Source organism: Scylla paramamosain, chromosome 15 (assembly GCF_035594125.1).
Source record: "Scylla paramamosain isolate STU-SP2022 chromosome 15, ASM3559412v1, whole genome shotgun sequence".
Taxonomy (NCBI): Eukaryota; Metazoa; Arthropoda; class Malacostraca; order Decapoda; family Portunidae; genus Scylla; species Scylla paramamosain.
In genome coordinates, this window is record NC_087165.1 from 15,561,012 (window position 1) to 15,588,511 (window position 27,500).

At 42.4% G+C, this 27,500-nt stretch overlaps 1 protein-coding gene across 2 annotated transcripts in view; it reads left to right on the forward strand.

Annotated features, from left to right (window-relative positions):
• Positions 1–27,500, forward strand: part of LOC135107526 (uncharacterized) — a 114,856-nt gene that overhangs the window by 28,139 nt on the left and 59,217 nt on the right. For both annotated transcript variants that reach the window (XM_064017489.1, XM_064017488.1), the window contains exon 2: positions 22,980–23,040. In XM_064017489.1, coding sequence (XP_063873559.1) covers positions 22,980–23,040 — 61 coding nt within the window. The remainder of the gene's footprint in view (positions 1–22,979; positions 23,041–27,500) is intronic.

The window sequence follows — 27,500 nt, forward strand, 5'->3', positions numbered from 1 at the left end:
TAATAATAGCAACGAGGATAATGTTGCTGATCTTGATTTTTCTTTTTTCTTTTTTTGCTTTAACAAGAGCAAATAATAAGATGAGCCAATTTCAGTGATTATAAGAGATTAATTCTGCAGCCTTGATGAAGAGGACAATGAACGGAGCACACACGGCATCTCATCGACAGTAGCAGTAGGAATGATAACGATGTCTGTGGTGATGAAAGAATTTACTTGCACGACTATAAACCGAAGAGAGACCAATTTCAAAAGCAGCGATAGAGGGAAATGAGATTGATTCTGCAACTCGGCAGTATTGAAAGGCAAATGAACAGAAAACGTATAAGATATCAGCGGACTTCTTAAGAAATCCGATACATTTAAAGGAAAGGAATATTGATAGGAGGGAAAAGAAGACGCGGCGTGAAGGAGGATCATCACTACGGAAGGTATTGGAAATCGGCGAACTTCCTTCCACTCCCTCGAATTTGTGGATCAAACTATAAAAAAAAAAGAAAAATGCTTTCCTTTGCAAGCCAAGCGAAGAGAAACATATCGTCAAAATGCACAACGAAGTGCACGCAAGAGAGAAAATGGCGTTGAGGTTGATGACGAGAGAGAAAAATTGTTTGTGTGAGCTGGTGATAATGAAAATGACTTTTGTATGTAGGTGCTTAGGATTACTCTCTCTCTCTCTCTCTCTCGTGTGTGTGTCTGTGTGTATGTATGTGTGCGCGCGTGTGCGCATATGTGATAGTCACTCACGTAAGTACTCATGTCAGCCCTCCAGTATTGAACGCAAGCTTGTCTTTTTTTTTTTTTCCCATCTGAAAAGGTGAATGACGGAGGACGAGGATAAGTAGAAGAGGTATGAAGAGTAGGAGGAGGAGGAGGATGAGGAGGAGGAGGAGGAGGAGGAAGAGGAGGAGGAGGAGGAAAAGGAGGAAGAATCGGAAATATGCCGACGGTGGAAATATCTGCAACTAAGAGGTTGAATATAAAGACAGCCAATTGAAACGAGCACGCGCGCCTCTCCCCGCGCAACAGTCAAGCCTCCTCCAGGCCCTGCTCCACTCTGGACGGTAAAGCCACAAGCAAAACGCTTCGTATGCATTGCATTTTTAACACTCGTGCAGTTGACGAATCTTAAAAAGAAAAATGTGGCAGCTCTGTTTTCATGTTTATCTTTTCTCTGAATTTTGCTTTTACTTTCCTTATTGATACTATTCTGCTGCTACTGCACTATTCTTACTATCAACCCCAACACACCCACCACCACCACCACCACCACCACCACCACCACCACCACCACCACCACCACCACTACTACTACTATCGTTACTATTATTACAGCTACTACTACTACTACTACTACTACTACTACTACTACTGCTGCTGCTGCTGCTGCTGCTGCTGCTGTTACTACTACAACTAGTGCTACTACTAGAAGCACTACGACTACTACTACTACTACTGCTGCTGAATAAAACGAGCAGTATCTACAGCAACAATAAGAACAACAGTAACAACAACAACCACAACAACAACAACAACAACAACAACAACAACAACAACAACAACAACAACAACAACAGCTGCTGCTGCTGCTGCCGCCACAACTATAGTAACTACTACTACTACTACTAATACTGCTACTACTATTACCACTACTGCTACTGCTACTACTACTACTACTATTGCTACTACTACTACTACTACTACTACTACTACTACTACTACTACTACTACTATTACTACTATTACTGCTATTGCTACTACTACTACTACTACTACTACTACTACTACTACTACTACTACTACTACTACTGCTGCTGCTGCTGCTGCTGCTGCTGTTGTTGCTGTTGTTGCTGCTTCTTTACAACAAAAACAAAAACAACAACAACAACAACAACAACAACACAATAACAACAACAACAACAGCAACCACTACTACTGTTACTATTACTACCCACTACTGAGGAAAGATAATGAATATGCAACGGGATTTGTTTTTGTTGGGGAAGCTGTCGGAATAACAATGGACGTCAAAAAACTAAAGGAAGGCCAATAAAAATCTCTCTCTCTCTCTCTCTCTCTCTCTCTCTCTCTCTCTCTCTCTCTCTCTCTCTCTCTCTCTCTCTCTCTCTCTCTCTCTCTCTCTCTCTCTGTAACGGGCAACAAAAAGTGTTTCTCGACGCATCGCTTCTCTATTGGAAAACGGTCGCTATCGTGAATTTTTCTCTCCCTGGTTGTCTTTACTGCATCTGGCGACCAAGGGAGAGGGATTGGGAAGGGGAGGAGGCCAGGTGGGAGTAAAGGATCACGCTTGGGCAAGGGAGGGTTGGGGAAAGGGGTGAAGGAGCATCAGAGGGGACGCGGAGCCATTTAAAGAGAGTGGGTAGTGACTGCTGTGTGTGTGTTTTGGAATGGTGTATGAATGGCAATGAGACTCGTGGATCTTTGACCTGGCTTGTTTTCTTGGTATACAAATGATCTGATTGGTTTATACCGAGAGGTTGTTGCTGTTAAGAGTCACGATTAGCATTCTGTACTTCCAAAAATCTCTTCACTTCCTTGTATTGCTTCAGGCTCTCGTATAATTATCTCCTTTGCATTCTCCTCATCTGTTACTCTTTCATTTTTCTTCTTTGTAATTTACTTTCCTTGTAGTTCCTTGATGTTACATTCCAGGGTCGCCTCAGTCTTTCCTGATTTTTGTGTCCTGTTTCAGAGGCGACGTTCTGTAAAATCATGCTCACTCTTGCGAAATTTAATGGGGTGCCTTGGCCTGTATTGTTTAGATAGAAATATCACTGCCAGGAATAGTGTTCTCTACATTTCGCTCCCACCTCAGTCTTTCCTTTTTTTTTTTTTAAGTTCTCTCTCGGGAGTGACGCTCTGTGTGTAATCGTGCTCGCTCTTGCAAAACTTAATGCGGTGCTTTGGTCTGTAAGAGAGGGCAACAAGAACCGTAGAAAGAGTGAATGTTCATGAGGACTGTTGCGTATTTCACGGGATGAATGGCATCGGTAGGTGAAGCCAGCTGGGAGGGCTCTCAGCGTCTGATGCAGCAAGCCTGTGAGTGGTTTTGCGAGGGTGAATATTCTCGTGATATTCACCACTTGACATAGGATATGGGCTCTTGTCAGACTGCTGTAGGTGATGGCGTCCTTGTAGAGTAACTTATGGGTGGCCCTGAAGAGGCAAGAGGTTTTTGTTTTGATTTACACAAGAGATAGATATTAATTGTTTTCCATGTAGACTTGTACTTGTACTGCATTGTATCATATTAAAATTCCCATTTTTTTGTTATTAAACTAACTACTCGTAAGTAATTTATTGTGTGCTTATGATTTGTGTATAGTTATTAAATTTGAACTCTGTTTTAATCCTAGTATCCTGTTGCACAATCTCGCCGCTTTGTGTCGGAATAAAAGGCTGCCAGACAAGGCCATAGGGAGAGAAAAGAGGGACAATGGACGATAGTTCATTTAATAATTTCGGTGAGTCAATTGCTTGAGTGTCCCACCGAAGGCTGACTATCTTGACCAGTAATCGAGTGGTCTAGCGGAACCAGCATGCTACCAGCCATTCACTTGTGGCTCCCAGCAGATGGTTGGCCGCGGGGTAATATGAGGCTGGGGGAGAGGTGGACCACTATAAAAATCTCCTCCTATTTGCAAGAGGTAAAGAATGGCTGACCACTGGAGCCTCGAGATGGCCTTCCGGTAAATTTACTCATGGGTTGTAAGCGTATGTTTACGTATTTGTTTATCTATCTATTTATTTATTTATTTATCTATCTATCTATCTATCTATCTATCTACCTTTATTTATCCGCCTGTCTGACTAACCATATAACCATTTGCTTATGTGTATCTATATATGCTTCTGTATGTATGAATTGTATAAACGTCTGTATGCATGTGACCATATGTGCGAGGTACTGTCAGCAATAGTTAACATTATCAACTATTATGCGATAACCTATCTTTCCATATTAAAAACAGCCATCACACTTCTACCACGCACGCATAACACCACCATGCCACATACACCGCCACACCGCCACACCACCTCCCACACCACCTCCCACACCACCAACAATTCGTCCACTTCACCAAAACGCACTTCGAGCTGCACCCCAGTCAGTCACCTCCACAGTAATTGATCGCACCCACGCTCGCCGTCTATCACCATTACAATAACACGTCAGGTATTTGACACTAAAGACCCTATTCAAACTAATGGGATAATTCGCGAGACCGACGCTTTTAAACAGGAAGAGTATCGAATGGGCAGTAGATTTTGAAGCCATAATTTATCGTGTCCAAACTGCGCATACATCACTTCATCAGGCATTGCTGCAGTTTATCTTGTTCAGCTGGTGAGGCAAATAAAGGTTTTCGTTTGGATGTTTACCTTGTATACGCGAGGAGAGCTCTTAGTCTTCGCCGGAATAGCACACAATAGCAATGTGTCGAATGCCTCACTTAGTGGTGAATTCGCTGCCATTGTGTAACATCGCTAAGAGGAACAAAGTCTTACCTACAATACATAGAAGTTACGTGTATTAGCGTCATGTCTCTGTTGCTACACTGCTTGTCACTGCCAACGTTAACGCCACACCACGCTATACTCAGCATACGTGCCTTAATTTTTCACTACAGCCTCATTTCCAAACACAGGGACTACATTGCACCACATCACTTGCTGTCACTCTCTATCCTAGTTTTATTTCATTATCTCCCCTTCCAAATTTTGTCCCTATTTGTTTTCTTCGAGTTCAAGTATTCTTTTATTTCAGACGTTTATTCTTTTTCCTTTTCATCCCTTTATTCAGGTGAACTGGCTGTTGCTGTAATTCGTCGGCTGCAATTCACTTCAGAACGTTATCAAGGCAACGGAATCTAATTTACCCCTTAGCCTCGTGCGCTGCAGTTTTCTCTCCTTCACCTCGTAACGTCAGCACAACCTTCACACCAGTACTTCACGCAGCGCATCTCGGCCCTCCCTTGCACCAAACAACCACATACACGCCACAGAAACCACACGTACATCACCACCTCCAGGCACGACAATCATCTCACACCGCTTCCCACATGCCACACTGCACAACTAAAACCTTACACACACCACCGCCTGCAAACACCACAACTATCACGCACCACCGCGCCACAACACCATCATCACCACGGCGCTACCCAGCATTTCTACACTTCCTTCACTAAAAACTACCAGAAGCAGGCACCCCGCACACCGTCAAGCGCCATAATAATACCAACTCGTCACTGCCATTCCCACGCTGCCATAACGGAGGCGCCATCACTGTCCCTCACCTCAGCATCTCTACATTTCCGGCCGTCGCTGCGTTCACGGTGCAGGTACGTCACTCTTCCCGCGGTGGTGATGCAGCGTCGCGCCCCAGTCATTGCCGTTGCGGAGGAGGCTCTTCGCGGTGCATTTAGTAGCGGTTCTGTTTACAATTAAAGAGAGATGTGCCGGCCCTTGTGGCTCTTCCTTTCATTATGTGTGTGTATGTTTTCTCTCTCTCTCTCTCTCTCTCTCTCTCTCTCTCTCTCTCTCTCTCTCTCTCTCTCTCTCTCTCTCTCTCTCTCTCTCTCTCTCTCCATTGTGTGTTCATTTCATTCATTCCTCCTCTTCCTCTTCTATCTTTCTCTCACACATGTTAACTTCGTCCCACTTCTGGCTGAAACACACAGACGCACACACACACACACACACACACACACACACACACACACACACACACACACACACACACACACACACACACACACACACACACACACACACACACACACACACACACACACACACACACACACACCTGTCTCTCATATTGTGGCTAAAAAAATACGCGGATCACTCCTACTTTGCTTACTTTTAATACTCCTAAACGAGATTTGACGTAAAGAATCTCCGTTTTTTTTGCTGTGCGCGCTATTTCCGGCCAAGCTTTATGGGAATTTAAGTGTGAATGTGCGGTTTGAGTTGAGGCAATGCACTGGGTTATGGGGCGTCCAGGGCGGGAGGAAGGAAGGAGACTTGGTATACTCTCTTCCCTTCCATCTTTGCTTTGGGCCGTATTCTGAAACGCTTAGCTCTCTCACCTTGATTATTTTCAAAGGCCACGGAGATGACTAACCTGGTTCCCGAAAGTGTTTTTCCTGTATGTAATGTAAAAATCTTGTTTATCTGTCACTAGAATCGCAAAAAAAAAAAACTTAAAAGCCCTTGTAACTTCAACTAGAGCCTTCTGAAAGTTATGGAAGAGCAGTGCAGGAATGTTTCAGAATATAGTCCTTTGTCTTCGTCGAGATAAAGGGAAAGGAAGAACGAAAATCCTGCGGTGGAATGATGGCCTAGATTTCTCTTTTTCACTCCTCGGATTGGTAACCTTTGGGGTGTTGCTTTTGTCATGAGCCATAAAGATTAGTCCTTTATTAACTTTTATCCTTTGTTACTTCAATTGGCACGCACACAACGCGCACCCCTCTCCCCTACACACACACACATACACAGACACACACATACACATACACAGAAACACACATACACAGACACACACATACACAGACACACACATACACAGACACACACATACACAGACACAGACACACACAGACACACACACAGACAGACACAGACACACAGACTCTCTCTCTCTCTCTCTCTCTCTCTCTCTCCATCATGAAGTTATTGGTCTCCTTGAGTAGCTCGATGAGGTTGTGTGAAAGATCTCGACGTTATCCGGAAAATGGCCCTTAAGATCTGTAAACTTTTACTGGAAGGTTATAGCTGGCAATTAAGAGTCCAACACGTGATTCTTAAGATTGTGAATGAGTTACAACATGTTATTAGTTTTTTGTTTGATCGTTTACCGTGAATACAGTAGCTACATTGACTCGCCCGCTCGCACTGGCTCACTTGTTGGCATTTTGTTTCGTAACATGTTATTGTGTTATGGAGGCTTCCTTCATGTTCACCTGTTTAATTTGATCACCTCGGTGAATTCTGTAATACTCCTCAGGCAGACGTGCGTAGAACTTGAAGTGCGGGATAGAAAGTGGGTAAATGTGGTATTGATCTGTACCTGTGGATGAGTGGGTGATTAAAGCTCTCGAATCAGTGCAGGACGCGACGCTTCGAAGAAAAGGGAAAGACAAAAGTGTTAATACTTCTTTTTGTGACGCTGAATGTTGCAAATGCTAAACGGAGAAACAATATACTTGCATTCAGCACCTACAGTAATGTTTTGTGGTTTGAACAGGAAACGAGGACAGCCACCTGACTCTTTCCTCGTGAGAATAATTGATGTATTGCGGACTGAAGGCAACGAGAAGTGAATGACTGAACGTTGTATTGAGTTGCGTCTCTCGTGGAATAACCCCTTAAAAAATCTATGTTGTAAGATATTATTATTTATTAAATTTATCCAGTTGACACAAACCCGTAAACCGGAATGTTTTATACCGTCTGAGTGTCGAGACACTCAGACTCAGACCGAATGCTGCGCTGAATTGCGTCTTTTCTTACACTTACCAAAAACTCGATGTTGATATTGTTGTATTGTATAGTTTGTTCAACTCTTTTTTTTTTTTTTTTTTAGCCTGAAGCATCAAATAATCGTGTTTTGAAACACTTTGGGCTCTTAATAAAATCGGTTTTCAAAGACTTTCAGGTTCTTATGGGTGTTTGTTCTCTATTGATGGTATACAGTTCATGTTTGACTATCACTAAGATTAAGAAAACATTCTCTGGGATTACAGTAACTTTTCCTAAGGACTATTTAGAGTAGAAACGTTTGAGAATGTGTTCCATAATCTCCTATGGACCTGATCATGGCTTTATCTGTGGATTTAAAGAGGGATTGCATTCGTGTACAACTTTTTCTTTATGTGAAATCACTTATATAGTGCACTGACCAACACGCCTGCTGCATTGTGAGTCTGGAAGCCTCGATTTGAATACAGCGTGCAGTGTTAGACGTTTATGCGTTGGAAGTCTACGAAGTTGAGTTTGAGGAGGGTGTGGAGGCTCGTGCATCTCCCCTCATGCGTAGGGGGAATGCAAGAGCCGAAGTTTGAATATTTGTGAAGACAAAAGTGCATCCTCCCTCATGCGTTAGCAATCTAGAACATGAGTTTGAGAACGTGTGGCGCCAGACGTGCACATCTCCTCATGCGATTGGAATCTACGTATACCTGGATTAGAGTACGTGTCGGGATATGGGTGTGTCCTCCTCAGTGGCTGATTGATAACTGGGGTGTAGAGGAGACCCTGGAGTAGACAGGTTACAATGTTGACAATTAAAGATATTGCAGTCAGTCTTGCGGTACTAAGGTTTAAGGGAAGTTTCATCATCCCACTCACAGGCTGTAATTAATACGAGTTCCTAAATAAGTGTTAAAATTTTTTTTTTTTTTTACGCAAGGCTTTTTCAGGGAATAGGTTGTGAAATTTTATGTGCCTAAGTATTTATATACCGTGTATTTATATATCAGAGAGGAAGAGGAACATTAGCCACGTAAATCAGTAATATGCTTAATTTCTGAATCGTTAAAAGTCCTTGAAGTTGAGATATACACTTGAAATGTTGTGGTTACTTTGAAGTTCGCCACATGATGTATTAAAAGGCGCATTTGATTTTTTACCACGGATATGTGTAGATACTGAATGGTTACTTAGGCATTCCACTGATGAGTACAGTTTCGTTTACGTACAGGTTAGTATCTATAATTACACAGATTGAGGTGAGAGGCATAATACACCTGCTACCACAAGGTAATATGGCTGAGAAGGAAACATTAATTAAAATTCATATCATTACCGAAAACGTGTCATAACATTATATATATACTTTACTTTACAAAAAAAAAGAAAAAAAAAGAGGCGATATAGGAGAGAAAAAAAAATAAATAAATAAATCACTCCTTCTACGGTCTCGTTGAAAAAAAAAAAAAAACCTGTGAAGGCAGTAAAGAACAACAACTTTTAGTAGTGTCACATCACTCTCTTGTAAAAGAGTTTGTTGTATAAAAGTAAAAAAAAAAAAAAAACGGAAAACAAAGGCGCTGCATTGTTGTTTTGTATACCAGCAATAATAAAAAATGGAGACACGGGTCAGCTTTCCCAGGGATTTAACAAAAGGTGAATGAAGAAAAAAGAGTAGTAGATAGAACTCGACTCCGTGTCTGCAGGGGAAAAAAAAAGTATGAATATAGAAAAGGATTGTCAGGCTGTTCGTTCATTCGTCCACTGTCGCTCCCTTGCTCCTCTTCCTGCTTTACTGATATAAAGTAAGAGAAAAAGAAAAAAAAATATGACAATATATATTTAGTTTATGTAAATTAAAAGTCACGATAATCCCAAGTGTATGATATCTCATTATCTTTTTGGGTTCACAACGCACACGTACAATTCCCTTATTAATTATTACTACAGATTAATCCGTTTAATTAGTAGCATTCGTGTAAGTCAGGTAGACGGATAAAGGGAATAGATATTTCGCGTGCCTCTCCAGTCAGCATGAGAGGGGCGTGGATAGAACTGCAAAGGAGTGACACATACAGTTGTAGTAGTCTTACAAGCGCAGCTCCCCGAGCCTCACACGTGTTAACAGCTGCGTAAATTATTATAATGGAGGGGAGAAGCTCAGTCCGCGATGCAGTATATTTACTTCGACGCCCCGCACCAGATGACACTAATTATGCAGGAAACGCAACCAAAGCAAACACGGACGAGGAGGAGAGAGAAATAAAAGCTGCGGGGCGTCACGGTAATACGACGTGTGAGGAGAGGCAACACTCAAGACTCAAGAGCGAGAGCCGATGGTGGGAGGCAAGGGCTGCTGTGTGAGAGGAGGGTGATCTCAAGGTTCAGAGTGAGAAGATGCGACTGATGGTTGATAACTTTTCTGAGGAACGCAATTATTAAAAGAGAGAGAGAGAGAGAGAGAGAGAGAGAGAGGAGAGAGAGAGAGAGAGAGAGAGAGAGAGAGAGAGAGAGAGAGAGAGAGAGAGAGAGAGAGAGAGAGAGAGAGAATGACTAAGGACCATATTTAGAAACATTGATGGCCTCACCTCGACCACTTTCAAAAGGCTTTTGAAGTCTCACGTTTTTTAAAGATTTCTTTTTTTTGTTTTTGTTTTAGTGATAAATTAACAAGACTTCTACATTATCAACAGGAGAACCCGGCTAATCATCTTCAGTGGCCTTTGAAAATAGTCGTGGTGAGAGATCGGAACGTTTCTGAATGCTGGTCTAAAAGCGCTAAATGGTTTGAATTTCTTGATCGCCAATTTTTCCTGACAATGGTGCCCTCCAGAATTACGCTCTGAACCTGCACGACTTTATTGAGCTTGACGAGAAGCCGCGGCAGTTAGGGGATTAACAACGTAGTCAAAAAGTTGGTATAAAACATAATATGAACCAATTAAACTCATTGCAGGACTGGACTTTAAAAATTGGAATAAGAAAGGAAAAACGGTGCAAACTTCATCACTCTATGCCCTGTTTGAGAAAGAATCGCTCCGTGTTTGCTGACGAAATAACAAGAGAACGAACAGTCTGATGCGTGAATCTTGGCTCCGGCTGTTATTCATTGGCTGGTCTGTGTGTGTGTGTGTGTGTGTGTGTGTGTGTGTGTGTGTGTGTGTGTGTGTATGTGTGTGTGTGTGTGTGTGTGTGTGTGTGTGTGTATACACTTCTTATATATTCACATGTTGATTTTTCTTGCGCTTATACTCGTACACAGTTAATGAATGAACTGACTCTCTCTCTCTCTCTCTCTCTCTCTCTCTCTCTCTCTCTCTCTCTCTCTCTCTCTCTCTCTCTCTCTCTCTCTCTCTCTCTCTCACACACACACACACACACACACTCTGAAACTTCCCGCCTCATAGAAATGCAGCAAGTGATGGCAAAGAAGGAAGAGAAACAGGAACGTTGGTAGAAGGCGAGAACAGCACATAAGTTTGATCATCTCTGCAATTTCCCCTCCTTCTCTCTCCCCCTCGCTGCCTCTCCCGCCACTTCTTTCCTCTCTATTATACGGCTCACGTCTAGTTGCGCTTCATTAAGATAAAGAGACGAAAAAAAAAATAAAATAAATAAAGGAGAGAACTGCAGTCATTATTTTGATGGCGGTGCCTGTGATGACCGCCTTTCCCCTAGTGTGCAGCTAAATCGTGCAGGACCTGTTGTTGTTGTTGTTATTGTTGTTGTTGTTGTTGTTGTTGCTGCTACTTCTGCTGCTGTTGCTGTTGTTGTTGTTGTTGTTGTTGTTGTTGTTGTTGTTGTTGTTGTTGTTGTTGTTTTCGTGGCAGTGGTGGTGGTGGTGGTGGTGTTGGAGGTGGTGGCGTTGTTGTTGTTTTTGTTGTTGTTGTTGTTGTTGTTGTTGTTGTTGTACGTGGTAACTGATGATCATGATGGTGGTTGTGGATGTGACAGCAATGTCATGGTTATATTGTTATTATTTGTTGTATTGGTTATATTGCAGTAGTTGTAAAACTTCTTTCCTGGGAAAGTTATGAAATCATACTGAATACAGAATGACAACTTTAAAGTGGCCCAATAAATGTAGATGCGTAGGGATAGGAAAACCATCTCATTAACTTTTAAAAAATAAGCTTAACTTCAGACAAACTTTAAACAACAATGAGGTAAATATTACGTTCATTAGTCTTCTTATTACATTTCCATGTGTTCATATTTATCACGCATGTGTTGTTACGAGGATAACGAAAAGAAGGAGTGAAAAGATTCAGGAAATCTAATGTTATTCATACACGGTTTGAAAGAGCCAGTGGCAGTGTACACAGTTCTGCACTACCATTTCATACTAGCAGGTTTTTTGCAAAAAGAAAAGCGAGAAAAAGCCCTGCAGTCAGCTAATGCGTAGCTTCCCCTTAACCCTGACTTAAAAGCCGTCCGGGAAACGCAAGGCTACTATCTTTGTTCTAGAAATTGCGCTCGAGTTTCTAAGTTTTAGTATACGTCTAAGGCAGGATTTTCATTCATATTTATTTTCATTATACTTTTACGAAAATTCACAAAAATGACTTGTGTCCAGTAACCTGCAAAATTATTTATCAGTTTTCTTCCTGTCTGTGTGTCTGCCTGTCTACTGATTTATGTATTAAAATATTCCTGTCCATCTAAATCTCTCTCTCTCTCTCTCTCTCTCTCTCTCCTCTCTCTCTCTCTCTCTCTCTCTCTCTCTCTCTCTCTCTCTCTCTCCACACGTCTAATATACACATTGCCATAATTTGGCAAAGAGTGGCTGAGGAACAGGATGCTGGTGTGAATTTTTGGACATGTTTATGCCTCACCCAGGGTATTAACCTTTGGTACATTACGTGCAAGTTTGAAGAGGCGGCATGTTGTGTGTTGGCAGCAACATTCCTGCAATGAACAGAATGAGACCGAAAAGGATGGATGGGATGGCGTGAACATCAACAAGTGTCTTACATTACCGTGTAACTGTGTTTATTAAAAAAAAAAAATACACATGAGGGACTCTGGCGAAGGACAAAAAGAAAGAAAAAAAGGAAAATGGTTGCGGAGAAGCACCCTCTAAAAATGCCAGTCTCTAAAGAAAACAGCCTGAAAGCATATCCAAATCAGGAATTAAACAATTCATGGAGGAAAGTCACAGAACGCCTGATCTCAGATTTCTCCAAAATATGTGACTTAGTATTGTTCAATGGCTCAAAAACTCAATCCCTCCATCTATCATCTCGACACAACCTTCCGGATAACTATAGCTTCTTCGATGATACTCAATTGTCCCCCTCCTCTACAGTGAACATTCTCGGTCTGTTCTTTACTAATGATTTAAACTGGGAACTTCACATCTCATCTTTAGCTAAAACAGGTTCTATGAAGTAAGGCGTTCTGAGTTGTCTCCGCCAGTTTTCTCGCACGACTTCAGCTGCTAACTCTGTACAAGGGTCTTATCCCTCCATGTATGGAGTACGGACATTCACTATTTCCCCATGTAATTTCGTGGATTTCTCAGTTTAAAGCATTCCTACGTTAATAGGTGCAGGCAAGCAGACAGCAATATCAAAGTAGCTTTTACGAAATAACCAAAGCAAGTACGCATTTTTAAACTCAAAACAATCTGGGGAGGGTGAGAATGTGCCCCTGGCGTTGTGAGGTAGTGAAAACACGCCAGTGTAAATCTTTATAAACCTCTGGTGGTCCTTCGAATGAAATGCAGTATGGGAAAAAAGAAATGTTACCCACGAAAACATTCACTGACCTCTGGAAGTTTTTGTGTCTGTCTATAAAAGAAGACTTGCTGAGGACTACTTGTAACTAAATGAGCGCTTCCTGAAAGGCTAGTTCCTCTTAAAAGTTCAGTAATGAATCAGGACAGCCAATTTAGTTGTAGAGGTTGTGTTTGTACTGCTCCCGTCATGTTGCCGAAGTCATAGGAAGGCGAAAGAGTAGAATCAGGTAAAGAATTTCAGAGTTGCAAGGTATAAAAGTTAAATCGGATTGCACGGGATGCGTTGTTTGGCAATGTGTTGTAGGGGAAAAATATGAAGCGAGGCAGAGAGCGAACACCCGGAGGCAGAGGGAGGGAGTGGCTGATAGAACTGAAAACATTACCTTCTTTCTATTTCTTCATATTCATTTTTGATCACCAACTCTCTCTCTCTCTCTCTCTCTCTCTCTCTCTCTCTCTCTCTCTCTCTCTCTCTCTCTCTCTCTCTCTCTCTCTCTCTCTCTCTCTCTCTCGTTTCTCATAGTCTTTTCCTTTTTCCTCCACTTTATTAATTTTCTTTATTTATTATTCCATTCTTCTCTCTTTCTTCCAATATATCTCGTTTTTCCAGTTACTCTTTTCATTATTCCCTGTCCATTTTTTTTCTCTTCTTTCTTTTCTTCTCTGATATTTTTTACTCTGTTCACTTACTTTCGTTTTATTCTTTTCCCTCTTTTTATCTTTCCTGTTGTTCATTCTCCCTCAGTTTTAGTTTATATATATTTTTTTATCTTTTCCTTTCTGTTTTTCTGGTTTTCGGTCTGTCTGACTGTTTCTGTCTGTCCTTCTTTCCACTCTCTCTCTCTCTCTCTCTCTCTCTCTCTCTCTCTCTCTCTCTCTCTCTCTCTCTCTCTCTCTGTCTTTCTCTCTGTCTCTCTCCTCTCTCTGTCTTTCTCTGTCTCTCTCTCTCTCTCCATTATTATCTTTCATTCCTTCTCTTTTCTCTCTCTTTTTTTCTGTGCTCCGCTTCCCGCTTTTCTTTTTAAGATCATTTTCTCTTTTTATACTTCTCCTGTTTTGTTCTTTCTCTTTTCCTTAGTTTTTCTTTTTACGTAATTCTTTTTCACTTTGCTCTCTTCTCCTTTCTCTTTGTCTTGCCTTCTCTCTTTTCACGTCTGAGCAAGTGTGTGTGTGTGTGTGTGAGTGTGTGTGTGTGTGTGTGTGTGTGTGTGTGTGTGTGTGTGTGTGTGTGTGTGTGTGTGTGTGTGTGTGTGTGTGTTTCTCATTGTCTCCTTGTCTTGTCTCCTGCATTTGTCCGTCTCTCTGTCTGTTTGTCCGTCTGACTGTCTGTCTTTCTTTCTGGCGTCTGTCTGTCCGTCTCTGTCTGTCCGTCTGTCTTTGCCAGTCTGTCTGTCTGTCTGTTGCCTGTCTGTCTTACATACACACACAGACCACACTCACACATACACACACACACACACACACACACACACACACACAAACACTTACGTGATAAGGTATGCAATTATGCTTTACTGCTCCGCAAACAGCACAACTCGCCCTATCACACAGCGCCGCCCTGCCGCCACGCCGCCCTACACAAGCTGGCCCATACATACCTGCTATCTCCTCCTATCTTCGCGCGTGCCTAACTGTAAAGTCCACACTCCACATCGGCTGGAAAAATAAGGCTTTCATCTGTTTGCGTTGGCGAGAGAGAGAGAGAGAGAGAGAGAGAGAGAGAGAGAGAGAGAGAGAGAGAGAGAGAGAGAGAGAGAGAGAGAGAGAGAGAGAGAATAGCTAAAACTTTACCATCTTTTTTTTTGTTTCAATACATCCATCTTGTCCAACTTGCTGCAGTGCCTGAGGTGATGGTGAGAAATGTACGTCTTGCCAACCACGCATCTGTCCATTGCTTCACGTTACACGCGTATAATGATAATAATAATAATAATAATAATAATAATAATAATAATAATAATAATAATAATAATAATAATAATAATAAAGTATTTCATCATCTCCATTCGTTCTTTGGCTTTCATTGACGACATGCCAACACTTTCCAGGCCCCTCGCTGCTTGTTACCCTCACCACCCTGACAACAAACAGGGATCCTCCGCTCTGTATTCATCCTCTATTATGCTCAGTTGGTTTGTGAGGTTCAGTAGGGAAAGGGAAAGGAAGGGAAGCGTTAACTTTTGGTGGATTTACGATTACAGGTGGGTTGTGTTGAAAGGAAACCGGTATCTCGTATTAAAAGAAAAAAGGTACCCTCGTTGTAGGAAATAAGTACCTCGTATTGAAGGAAACAAGTATACATTTCGTGTTGAAGGAAACGGGGCACCTCGTTCTGAAGGAAATGTATGCCGCATGTTGACGGAAACAACTTCCTAACTAGGTCGGCTGCCCTCGCCTTCCTGCTGCCTCGTTCCAGCCTCAGGCGCCCACTGTTGTTAGTGTGTGGGATGTAATGTTTGTTTCTTTTTTTCTCTTAATATTTTTTTTTTTTTTTTAGTTCAACTCGCACATCCAGCTTCCCTCCAACACCACTCCATTAAGACACGTTGGTGGCTGTTTGCAGCTGCACTCGCCATTTGTAAAGCAAGACTTACTTCTGTGAAGGCATGAAACTGTTACACTGAAGTGTGTGTGTGTGTGTGTCTCTCTCTCTCTCTCTCTGTGTGTGTGTGTGTGTGTGTGTGTGTGTGTGTGTGTGTGTGTGTGTGTGTGTATGATACGGAAGGGAGGCAGTTAGAGGAATGCCCTGCAGATGTATGGATTACTTTTTCTTCCTGTACTCTGTCAGCAAATGGGAAAGTCCAGGAATGCAGAAAGGACAGTCGAGTGTACTGAATATTGTGGCATCAAAAAATTCAATGCTGCCAGGAAGTTGTTCGTGAGCTAGAAGCGCTTTTTGAAACAATTTCCCCCACCAGTGATGAATTCAACCAACAATAATTTGCGGGTTTCTGTTGAATCGATATCAGAACAAGGGTGTATCCACTTTGCAGTGCGCGTGAGTGAAATAGTATTGTTTAAATAACTGGTAGTATTGCACATTAAGTAATGTCAAAATCCATAAATATTCACAGTAAAAAAAAAAAAAAAAGCAAGCAATGTGAGAGAAGAAACAATTACGAAAGTACTTAACACGATTTCCCTCCAAGAACTGATCCTAAGAGAGGAACAAACAGTCTCATTGAAAGACAGAAAAGGTCATTACCAGTTCACTGCTGGACAAGGGTTGTCTTCAGCCTCTTCAGAAGTCATGGCGATGGGCCGCGATCAGGAGCCACGGTGCTGTGCCACGAGGACACGATGTTACACTGTCAGTCACGATACTGTGCCACGAGACACTACTTTGACAGAAACCACGGTGCTGTGCCACGAGACACTATACAGTGCCAAGAACCACGGTGCTGTGCCACGAGACACGGTGTTGTGCTGTCAGTCACAGTACTGTGCCGGCAGTCAAGGTACGACTCTGTGAGTCACGAGGCTGTGTTATGAGTCACTGTACTGTGTTATAAGTAATTTTTTTTTGTGACAGTCACTGCACCTGTCACACGTAATTGTACTGTGCCACGAGTCACTGTACTGTGTGATTCTCTTCCAAATTCAGCTTAAATTTTTCCAACCTCATCATCTTGACTGATTTCCCTTTTACTGCGCCTCCTATGTCTTAGGATCCAGTCCTGCAGTCTTTTGCTCCAATCGACTATCTGATCGTCCAGACGATGATCTAACAGGAACGCCGGGATTATCGTTGTTCGTCTTCAATCTCGCTTGGTCTAGACTCCAAGAGGGAGGAAGCAGTATTGCCGAAGAATGAGTAAGCACAGTTACACTCTTCATCTTTATTCACACCCTGACGTTTCGGTACACACGTCCCATCCTCAGGCTCCAACCTTGCAAACATTTAAGAAATTTATGTCAAAAGCTGCTTTGTCCCTCTTGTACAGGAGTTTTTAATAGTTTTCTGAGTTTGAGTAGCAGCAATCGGCCGTAGCGTGCAGTGAAGGACAAAGCAACTCTTGACATCAGTCTCTTCAATGCCTGCAATGTTGGAGGTTGAAGATGAGATGTGTGTGTCCCAGACCGTCACTGTTTAGGTAAAGATGAAGAAAGCGCTGCTGTGTCTACAACATTCCTGTGCAATCTGAGATTCTGTCTGGCTCAGCCTCAAGTTTTATATATATATATATAATTATATATATATATATATATATATATATATATATATATATATATATATATATATATATATATATATATATATATATATATATATATATATATATATATATATAATAGAAGAAGAAGAAGATATACCGTTATGTAATGCCGCAGGATTTTGAGTGCAATGTGAAAATGTTACATTCCTGGCGGGGATTCATGCAGAGCCGAAGTTAGCTTCATTAGTTTTGATGACAGAATTTCAGCTCAAGGAAATGAGGTCCTTTGGACGAGTTCCCGCGAGGAACCATACCAGCTGCCGCGGGGACGCAGCACTAGATGGGCGGCGCAACCACCGGGAGGGAGGGAGGGTGACCCGTGATTACGTCTTGCTTCAGAATAAAAACCGATAATGATGTGCGGACCTTAATTAAGAAAGCACACACGCAAATGTTTCTATCCTGGATTCTATATATATGATATATATATATATATATATATATATATATATATATATATATATATATATATATATATATATATATATATATATATATATATATATATATATATATATATATATATATATATATATATATATATATATATATATATATATATATATATATATATATATATATATATATATATATATATAGAGAGAGAGAGAGAGAGAGAGAGAGAGAGAGAGAGAGAGAGAGAGAGAGAGAGAGAGAGAGAGAGAGAGAGAGAGAGAGAGAGAGAGAGAGAGAGAGAGAGAGAGAGAGAGAGAGAGAGAGAGAGAGAGAGAGAGAGAGAGAGAGAGAGAGAGAGAGAGAGAGAGAGAGAGAGAGAGAGAGAGAGAGAGAGAGAGAGAGAGAGAGAGAGAGAGAGAGAGAGAGAGAGAGAGAGAGAGAGAGAGAGAGAGAGAGAGAGAGAGAGAGAGAGAGAGAGAGAGAGAGAGAGAGAGAGAGAGAGAGAGAGAGAGAGAGAGAGAGAGAGAGAGAGAGAAAATCTATAAAGATAATCGTGATAGGAAAACCCCCGAGCCGAGTCCCTCCCGTGCAGTGTAGTAGTGGACCTGGAGCCGTGACCAAGGAACTAAAAGCTGAATCACCAATAATAATAATAATAAGTGGGTCTCTGGGAACAGCTCCTGGAAACGGCCCTGGAAGTGAGAGAGGACTGCAGGGTAAGCGTTCAGGCGCGCAGGCAGTAGATGCATAAGTGTGAGACGCATTTTTACAACACGCTCACGCACTCCACACACACACACACACACACACACACACACACACACACACACACACACACACACACACACACACACACACACACACACACACACACACACACACACACACACACACACACGATATTAAATTCAATATCACTAGATAGTTCGGTATGCATTGGATATCATTTTTATTTTTCTTATTACTTTCTATCGATATCGGAGTTTGGTCCTCGTCTTCCTATCTGTTTGGCCGTGAGATGAAAACTGCGGGCGGTTTTTTAAAGCAGTGATCTTCAGTTATTGACCTTTGCTTATGGAGTTGTGACGGTGATTTGTTTTGCGTTTTCTTTCCCCTGAAGTTCATTTTAGTGGATGGCCTTATCGGTTATGGCGGGAGGTTTTCAAGTTTGCATTTATGTTTTTTTGGTTTAGATCAATTATTAATATCGTAGTGTTTGTTCGATCTCTCTCTCTCCCTCTCTTTCTCTCTCCTCTCTCTCTCTCTCTCTCTCTCTCTCTCTCTCTCTCTCTCTCTCTCTCTCTCTCTCTCTCTCTCTCTCTCTCTCTCTCTCTCACTCTCTCTCTCTCTCTCTCTCTCTCTCTCTCTCTCATACACCCGTCTTAAAGAGAGAGAGAGAGAGATGAGAGAGAGAGAGAGAGAGAGAGAGAGAGAGAGAGAGAGAGAGAGAGAGAGAGATAGCGATGGCAGGTATACAAATGGTGAAAATCGTTTTTAAAAATGTGTGGCCCTCGCTTGATGGCGCGCACGCTGTTGTCTGTCGCGCGGCTCTTAAAAATGCATTGCAACAAATATACGGTAGCAGATTACACCATGTCGTGTTTGTTTTGTTCATGATGTAATTCGAATGTCATTAGCGATCGGTTTTGAATCCATAGCCATATCTCGACTAAAATGACTTCAATTGTTTTTGTATCGCTCCGAGCAGAAACTCTCTCCTATATTCGCGTTATCTGGAAATTAGTATCGTTGAGGCGCACATTTTATTTTCTGTTATTGACTCAGTGGTGTTGAATATTTTGCATAGGGACGCTGATAATTCGCCCCAATTTGCTGGATCTATTGTTGTATATATGTAATTTGCTCCTTATTTTATACGGGAATTCTAGTAAAATATTGCTGTTTTTTTTTTCTTATTAATGGATGTCCAAATTTGCTTTCATAAATATATTCCTTATTGGAATGTTGATAATTCACGCCAATTTGCTGTTGATTCCAGTATCGCGTGCGCGCAATTCGCTTCATTTTATACGGTGATTCTAGAGCATTAATATATTGTGCAGAGAGGCGGCAGCACCGCGCTGCTCTCCCTCAGCAACAGTTTATTCTGAAACACGCATGGCTGGAATAGAAACTTTATCCCTTCACCGTGCACCATAAACTCAAGGTGACGAATGAACACAACGAATACCATAGGACAGTCACGGCCAGAAGTCGAGTAACCTACTATGTACACTCACTCCCACATTGTCCAGCTACCTCTCTCTATGTTAAGTCGTGTGATCTGCTGACACTCCTTATGCAATCTGAGACGTGATATATTCTTAGTTCGTAGATCATGGGACTTAGGAACACACTGGAAATGGGGGTGACATCTAACCATGAATGCACCTTATTCACTACTTATACACCTGTGTGTTTTGTTACCTGACTTTCCTCCTTAATCTTCTTCATTTACATTACAAGACGACCCAACGCCCACCTCACGCCCTGCACGATCCCACATTGTACACTTTTTACTATCTCTGTTCGCTAGTTGAATCTCGGAGGTGAAAAAAGGAAAGGTGCTTCGGGAGTTTTTTTTTTTTTTTTTTGCGGAAGGTGAAAAAGAAGGGCAGCGGCATAAGTGAACGTTGTGTTGGTTGGGTTGGGAGAAGGGAGGTCAGTCATCAGTAATGTGTTTTGGTTCCTCCCCTTCAGTGATTGTTTGCGCGAGTGTATTCGTGTTGAGAGAGAGAGAGAGAGAGAGAGAGAGAGAGAGGAGAGAGAGAGAGAGGATGAGAGAGAGAGAGAGAGAGAGAGAGAGAGAGAGAGAGAGAGAGAGAGATCTTGTTTATGTGCAAGTAGTAAAATTAAGAAGAAATACTGACCGATGAAAAAAGTATGAAATCCGAAGAAAATGTGTATTATATTGAGAAAACACGAGCAAATTTTTATAATGAACTTGATAGAGTGACATTTATTAGATGCCGCTCGGGCCTTGACTCGTAAACACACACACACACACACACACACACACACACACACACACACACACACACACACACACACACACACACACACACACACACACATACACACACACACTTGTCTCTCCTCAGTAAAAAGCAAACACGCATAACAGAAACTAACAACACTTGTGCACATAAACAAATAGCCATAAACCTAAAGGGGGAGATAAACTGTGGCAGGACGGTCAAAGTATAGGTAGGTGTATACTCGTACATGCTGCCTCGCGTGCTGGTGGTGTTGGTGGTAGTGGTGGTGGTGGTGGTGCAGCATAGACCGGGTTAGTGATGGTCGGGATAAATGTATAAGTGGGAGATGATGAAATGATGAGATGGTGAGATGAAAAATGGTGCAAGAAAACTTTGCCCTCGGAGAAAATTTGGGAAGCTCTGAGATTTGTATGCTCTATCTTCATCAGGATATATGAATGTTTGAGGTGTTTTCTCCCTCGCCTGGTGTGGTGTGTTCTTTTCTTGGCCTGCCGGTAATGTTGCTGCCGCTGACTGACTGATGACTTGTCCGGACGCGAGGAGAAAAAAATCCCAAGAACTGAAAAATGGGAGAGTGAAAAATGAATACATATATAAGATATTCTAATTCAGCGGATTTTATCTTGGGTCTGAAAATAAAACAGCGTAGGAGAAATATATATTAATGTCATTTAATGTATGGCAAAGTTTCATAAAGTGTATCGTTTTTCTTTCAGGACCAAAATATCTGAAGCAAATACGAATCTGCTTGGTCAGGCTTTCATGCATAAACTCCAATCAGAGAAACAACCTTAAGAAGATTATATCCCTCTAGAGAGATATTTTGAAACAAACACCTTTATGTAAGACTACAAAATAATCACTGGCACTTAGAAGACACACTATTCTCACTATTTCCTCCCTGTACTGTGAGATAAACAGGAAACGGTATAGCAGGGCAGGATTAACGTGGGGTAGCAGGGTTAGGGTGATTCAGCAGGGCCAATGTGGTGCAGTGGGAAGTGAGAGGACGTGCACAGAGTTTTGCTAGGGTGCTGTAAAATTAGAGAACTGCAAAACCTGGTATTGTAAGGTAAGGTACTGCAAGACCAGGGACGAGTAAGACCAAGCCAGGGTGAAGCAAGACAGGGCGTTGCAGGGTGGTATACAAAGGGAGCAGTTTCATAATGTCAGGGTAAAGTTATATGAAGATAAAAAAAAAATGTAACGTAATGCCTCGCGCACTAGAGAACTCAATGCAAGAGGGAAGCAGGTGTGGCGTGTTTGTCTTGAAGGTGTAAATAGAGGAAGTGATCGGCAATGGTGAGGCGAGAGCACCGGCTGAGCTGCGCGTTACTTTGGTCCTCGCTTAATTAAGTTTCTCAGGCTTTCAGTGGCAGTGGCAGGTGAGAGCTGTGCTGGTGTAGCAGGGAAATAGTCCGTTTTGGTGCAAATACGGAACCTCCGCTAGAAGCCTGGATTTCCATATGCGACGAGTGGGAATATAAACAAAATACTGTACATATCCATTCGTATTTTTATAAGTCTATCACTTTCGTTTTTATTTAGTGTCGCATTGAAAAAACAAACAAACGTATATAGTACGAAGTGAAATACTGAAACCTTGTTGCCTTTGGGAACTTTTTTACGTTTGACAAGAACGAAAAAAATAATATTCGTTTGTTTATATATTTGTTATTTGAATTTGCATTCATTACTGCACCGAAAAGGGAGGTGTGTACAATATGAAAAAAAGTGAAATAATGAAGCCCTTCCGGAAGCTTCAATTTTTTTTTTTTCTGTGATGGGAGTGAAAAGAAACTTGTATCCACCTGTATGGTTATATCTGTAAGTTCAAGTTTTTATTCAATACCATAAAAAAAAAAATAATGAATATGTGCAACAGAAAGATGCCAAATTCTGAAACTCCTTTGGAATTTTAAATTTTATGTGTGTCAGTAAAAGAGAAGTATTTACCTTCGTTTACAATGTCATTTAAGTTTTTTTCATTTAATACCATATCAAAAATGAAAATATGTGGAATATGAGGTGGGAAATATTTTCACCGACATAAACGTTTCGCAAACAGGACCCGCATAACGCACCTTGGGAACTGCCTCTAAAATCTTCCTTGTCTCTCTATTTCAGGCTCGGGGAAGGTGCACAGCCGAGGTCTTCCCACAGGCTGCTCGGAGGCCGGCTGTTCGGGGTGAGTCCAGTCAGCAATCCGCCACTCACTTTCACTTAATTCCTCAGTGTGTCTTTTCTTTTCATTTTTTTTTTTTCCTTTTATGAATCAGTTCCATAGGCTGGGGTTAATTGCATTATTACTGGCTCTTTATTTAATATAGAACTGTGATTTCAAGCTATGTATTTGTTTATTGATCCATCTTTGCAGTGTTATCGTGTGTCAGTAACTACATGCTTATCAAGCAGTCAGTCAAGCGATCGGTTCTTTTATCTAACAACTTGTACATCTATCCGTTATGTTTTCTTCACCATATCTGTCTTCACATTTTCATCCAAATATGCAGTATTCACCCGTTTATTTTTATGTTTTATTACCAATCAGTCCGATCAGTCAGTCCTTAAATCTCCCAACCTGTACACTTATCTGCTTATCCATGCATCTGTCTAGCCATCTATCTGCGTATTCCATCTAGCCACACCACCACGTGCATCTATCAGAGTAATTACTTCAGTGTCGGGGTATGCCCTTTCCTATCTCGCTAACAATACATCTCGACCCTATCCTGGTTGCACTCGGTCCTCCACTTGTTTTCACCAGCCGCTCTTTCCACTCAGCAAATACGTGTATAGTATTCTACAAACACGAACTCTGGCGGCGGTGTTTTCTGGAGTCCACGCACACTCCCTGCTTGTCCTGATACCCGCCCGTGAAAGAAGAGAACTTATAACTCAGACTGTATGAACTTCTGCCAGTGAATCTCGTTTTCATTACAGTCACACTTATTTTTCTCTTCCTTTACGTCCACCTAGCGGTTTTTTTACTCCTGCGCCTGAAACGAGAGCGAGGAACGACGGAAAAATTTGTGCCTTGCTTCTTTTATTTTCTTTCTCCGAGCGTATACACACATGGATGTCAAGATTAACAAGGTGTATATAGACAGTGAAGTGTACATAAGAGCGTTTATGTCAGTACACACCTCTCCTTTCTCCTCCCCTCTCAGCTTTTCTACTCTCACCTCTCCTTCCACTCACTGTATACGCGGTATTTTTCTCCCTTTTCACCTTTTCCCCTCTCGTTAGCTTTCACCTCCTCCACCACACACCACCACCACCACCACCGCCGCCTTCCTCTTACTGCAGCACCTTTATTCCTTTCTTTCCTCCTTGCGTCCCTCCTTTACTTCGCACCTTGCTCTTTGGAGTTCCTCGATATCTCCGCACTTGGTCTTTTTGGGCCCCGCAAGGTAACGCTGGCTAGAAAGAGATCCTCGCCACCACCCGCCTGCCTGCCTGCCTGCCTGCCTGCCTGCCTGCCTGCTTGCTCGCCTCTTCCTCTCCTTACGCAGCATCCAATAAGTCTCTCGGCATGACTCCAGCGCTGAGGTCCCTGCCTGATGGTGGCACTATCTTCCCCCGCCTGATACTGAGCGTCGGCGCCATTGGGTTCACAAGGTTATTGGACAAGGGAGCAAGTTGTTGTGAGACCTCCTCTTTCATACGAGCTTGTAGAGAGAGAGAGAGTGAGAGAGAGAGGAGAGAGAGAGAGAGAGAGAGAGAGAGAGAGAGAGAGAGAGAGAGAGAGAGAGAGAGAGAGGAGAGGGAGGGAGGGGAGGGATCTTTTCATGTACATTCACCTTCATGTTTTTGGTCTCTCACCTCTGTTTCTCTTGCCTCCAATGCTCTTCCGTAAATTTCCCGGCCCATTGTTTCTCTCTCTCTCTCTCTCTCTCTCTCTCTCTCTCTCTCTCTCTCTCTCTCTCTCTCTCTCTCTCTCTCTCTCTCTCTCTCTCTCTCTCTCTCTCTCTCTCTCTTAATCCTTCACAGTCTTTGCGAGGACAATTAATTCTTGTTTCGTGTCATTATATTCCATTTTGGCGTGCAGGTGGCAGGAACGCAGAATGGACGACCAGAAAGGAAGAAATGGAGGGATGGAGGGAGGGAGAGAGGGAGAGAGGAACATGGGGTGAGTGTGAGGTAGTCGAGTAAAAGGAGAGGGGGAAGGAGCAAAAGATCAGAAAGGAGAGGAGGAAGAGGAGGAGGAGGAAGAGGAGGAGGAGGGAGACGGGAGGGGATAATCAGTGTGAAAGACCAGGAGTGGGCAGACTGGAAGAAAGAAACTAAAAGTGGAATGAAAGGGACAGGAGACAAGGATTGGGTAATGAGAGGAACAGGGAGGAGGGAAAAAAAGTGCTGAGTGGAATGAATACAGAGTGGCAAGACCCTATGGTGGAATGGCAGGGGTACTGGAAGAATGGGAGATAAAAGGAAATTACACAGGGAAGGGAGTGAGAGTAGAGAGAGAAAGAGAGAAAGAGAGAGAGAGTTGCAAGAAGGTGGGAATAACGAGAAATGGAAGAACGAGGGAGTAACAGAGGAGAGGAGAGCAAGGAATGGAGAATAGGGAAGGTATGGGAAATGTGAGGAGGGGAAACAGTCACGAGAAATCGGGGGGGAAAGGTGGAGGGTTCTTAGAAGGGATAGGAAAACAAGATTCAGGGAAAAGCAGGGAGACAGGGAAGCGGGGAAAGAGGTAGAGGTTGCAAGAGGGGAAGGTTAAGGAGGGAAGGGAGTCGGGTAGGGGGGGAAGGTAAAGTAAGGAGGGAGGTGAGGGAGAAGAAAGAGGATAGAAGTGGGAAATAATGAAGGAAAAGAAGGGAAGGGGAAAGTGAAGGAGAGGAAGGAGGTGGGGAGAGAGTAAGAAGAAAACGGAAAGAGAGGGAAAGGTGAGGGAGAGAAAGAGGATAGAAGAGAGAGGTAGAAGGAAAAGGAGGAGAAGGAGGGAGAGAAGAGGGAGAAAAATGGAGGAGGAGAGGGGAAGGGGGGTTGGGAGAGTAGGAGGAGGTTTTAACCATTAAATCCAGTAATTTAGTGGAACCACAACAAAGTGCTTTGGGGCTCAAATTTCCAGCGTAATGTTGGTTGGTTCGCTCAAGAGGAGACTCCGAACAGAGTGATTAAGGCCGCGCGAGTCGTCCTTTGATGCGGCCATCCCGTTCATCACGCCGCCTTACACTGACGGCTTTATTTTCCCCTTATTTTATTTACTTCCGCAGCGCCTCCTTCGATCAGACAACAGCAGGGACGCGGAATCTCTGCTGCACTGATACCTACTGTTGTGCTTGTGTGTGTGTGTGTGTGTGTGTGTGTGTGTGTGTGTGTGTGTGTGTGTGTGTGTGTGTGTGTGTGTGTGTGTGTGTGTGTGTGTGTGTGCGCGCGTGCGTATGTTTTGTTAGTTTGTTTTTGTTTGTTTGTTCTCTTGTTTGCTTGTCTGTGTAAGTAAAAATGAAATGAGTAAAGAAGCTCAAGCGTTTTACAAAATAAAAGCACAGGAGCAACTCTGCAAAATAGCAGGTAACGATACACACTCCTGTATGTTGTACATTACTAATCACTCGATCTTTTTGAGTGTATCATGAAAAAAAGTATAGCACGAAAAAAAAAAAAAATGCACTCATCCAGTACATATATGACAGTGTCTGCATTAACAAAATTACCTTTTCTCTTTTTTGGCTGCATCCCGAAATTATCTGGGATATAATGATGTTGTAACTGACTTATTTCTTTGTTACTGCACTCTGAAACGACACGATGCTCTTTTCTTCCACTTCACTTGAACATTTATTACATACCCTTTCCTTCCTGGCCGTGTTTTGAAATCTTCAGCAGTTACATGGAGTTCATAACTGCTTGCCAAGGTTTCACACAAACAGTTCCTGTTTTTAATTTTGATTAAATGTTCCTTCGTATCATAAATATATTTTTAAGTTGCTCAGACACTGCAAACTGACTTTATTATAATATCATCATGTCATACAGAAACTTTACAGCTTGTATTCTAAGAACTATTTCCTGCCACTCTTGGCCATGCACTTCCTGCTTCAGCCATACTCCTCATGGGGCAGATCGATTTGACATATACAGACCTGACCTTGTGCAGCCTCGTAAAGGCCGGCAGCGTCCAGGACCACCGCGCACTGGACCACTGTGCATACTAATATCCCAGGCTTACCTGTGATTAGTTTGAATCCAATTACTAATAATCCTCCTAATTTTAATGCCATCAATCGAATGCAACCCGAGCTTCCCGTAAATAGTGTGTGTGTGTGTGTGTGTGTGTGTGTGTGTGTGTGTGTGTGTGTGCGTCTTCTTTGGTGTGTGTGTGTGTGTGTGTGTGTGTGTGTGTGTGTGTGTGTGTGTGTGTGAGTGTATGTGTGTTTATGCTCGTGCGCACGTGCCGTATTTACTTTTATAGACTTTAAAAATAACTTGTTGAGAAAAGTTGGACGATCGTCCAACGAAGAATAATCTTGGTCTGGGCTGCTTTATTATCTCCGTGTCTTGCCGCCATCAATCTGTCATCGCCACACACTCACATTTCTGTGTCTAGCTCCCTCTGTCTCTGCTCATGAATGTTGTGTTACTTGTTTCTTTCTCCTTCTGAGTGATATTTATTATGTATACCTCCATCTATTTTTCATG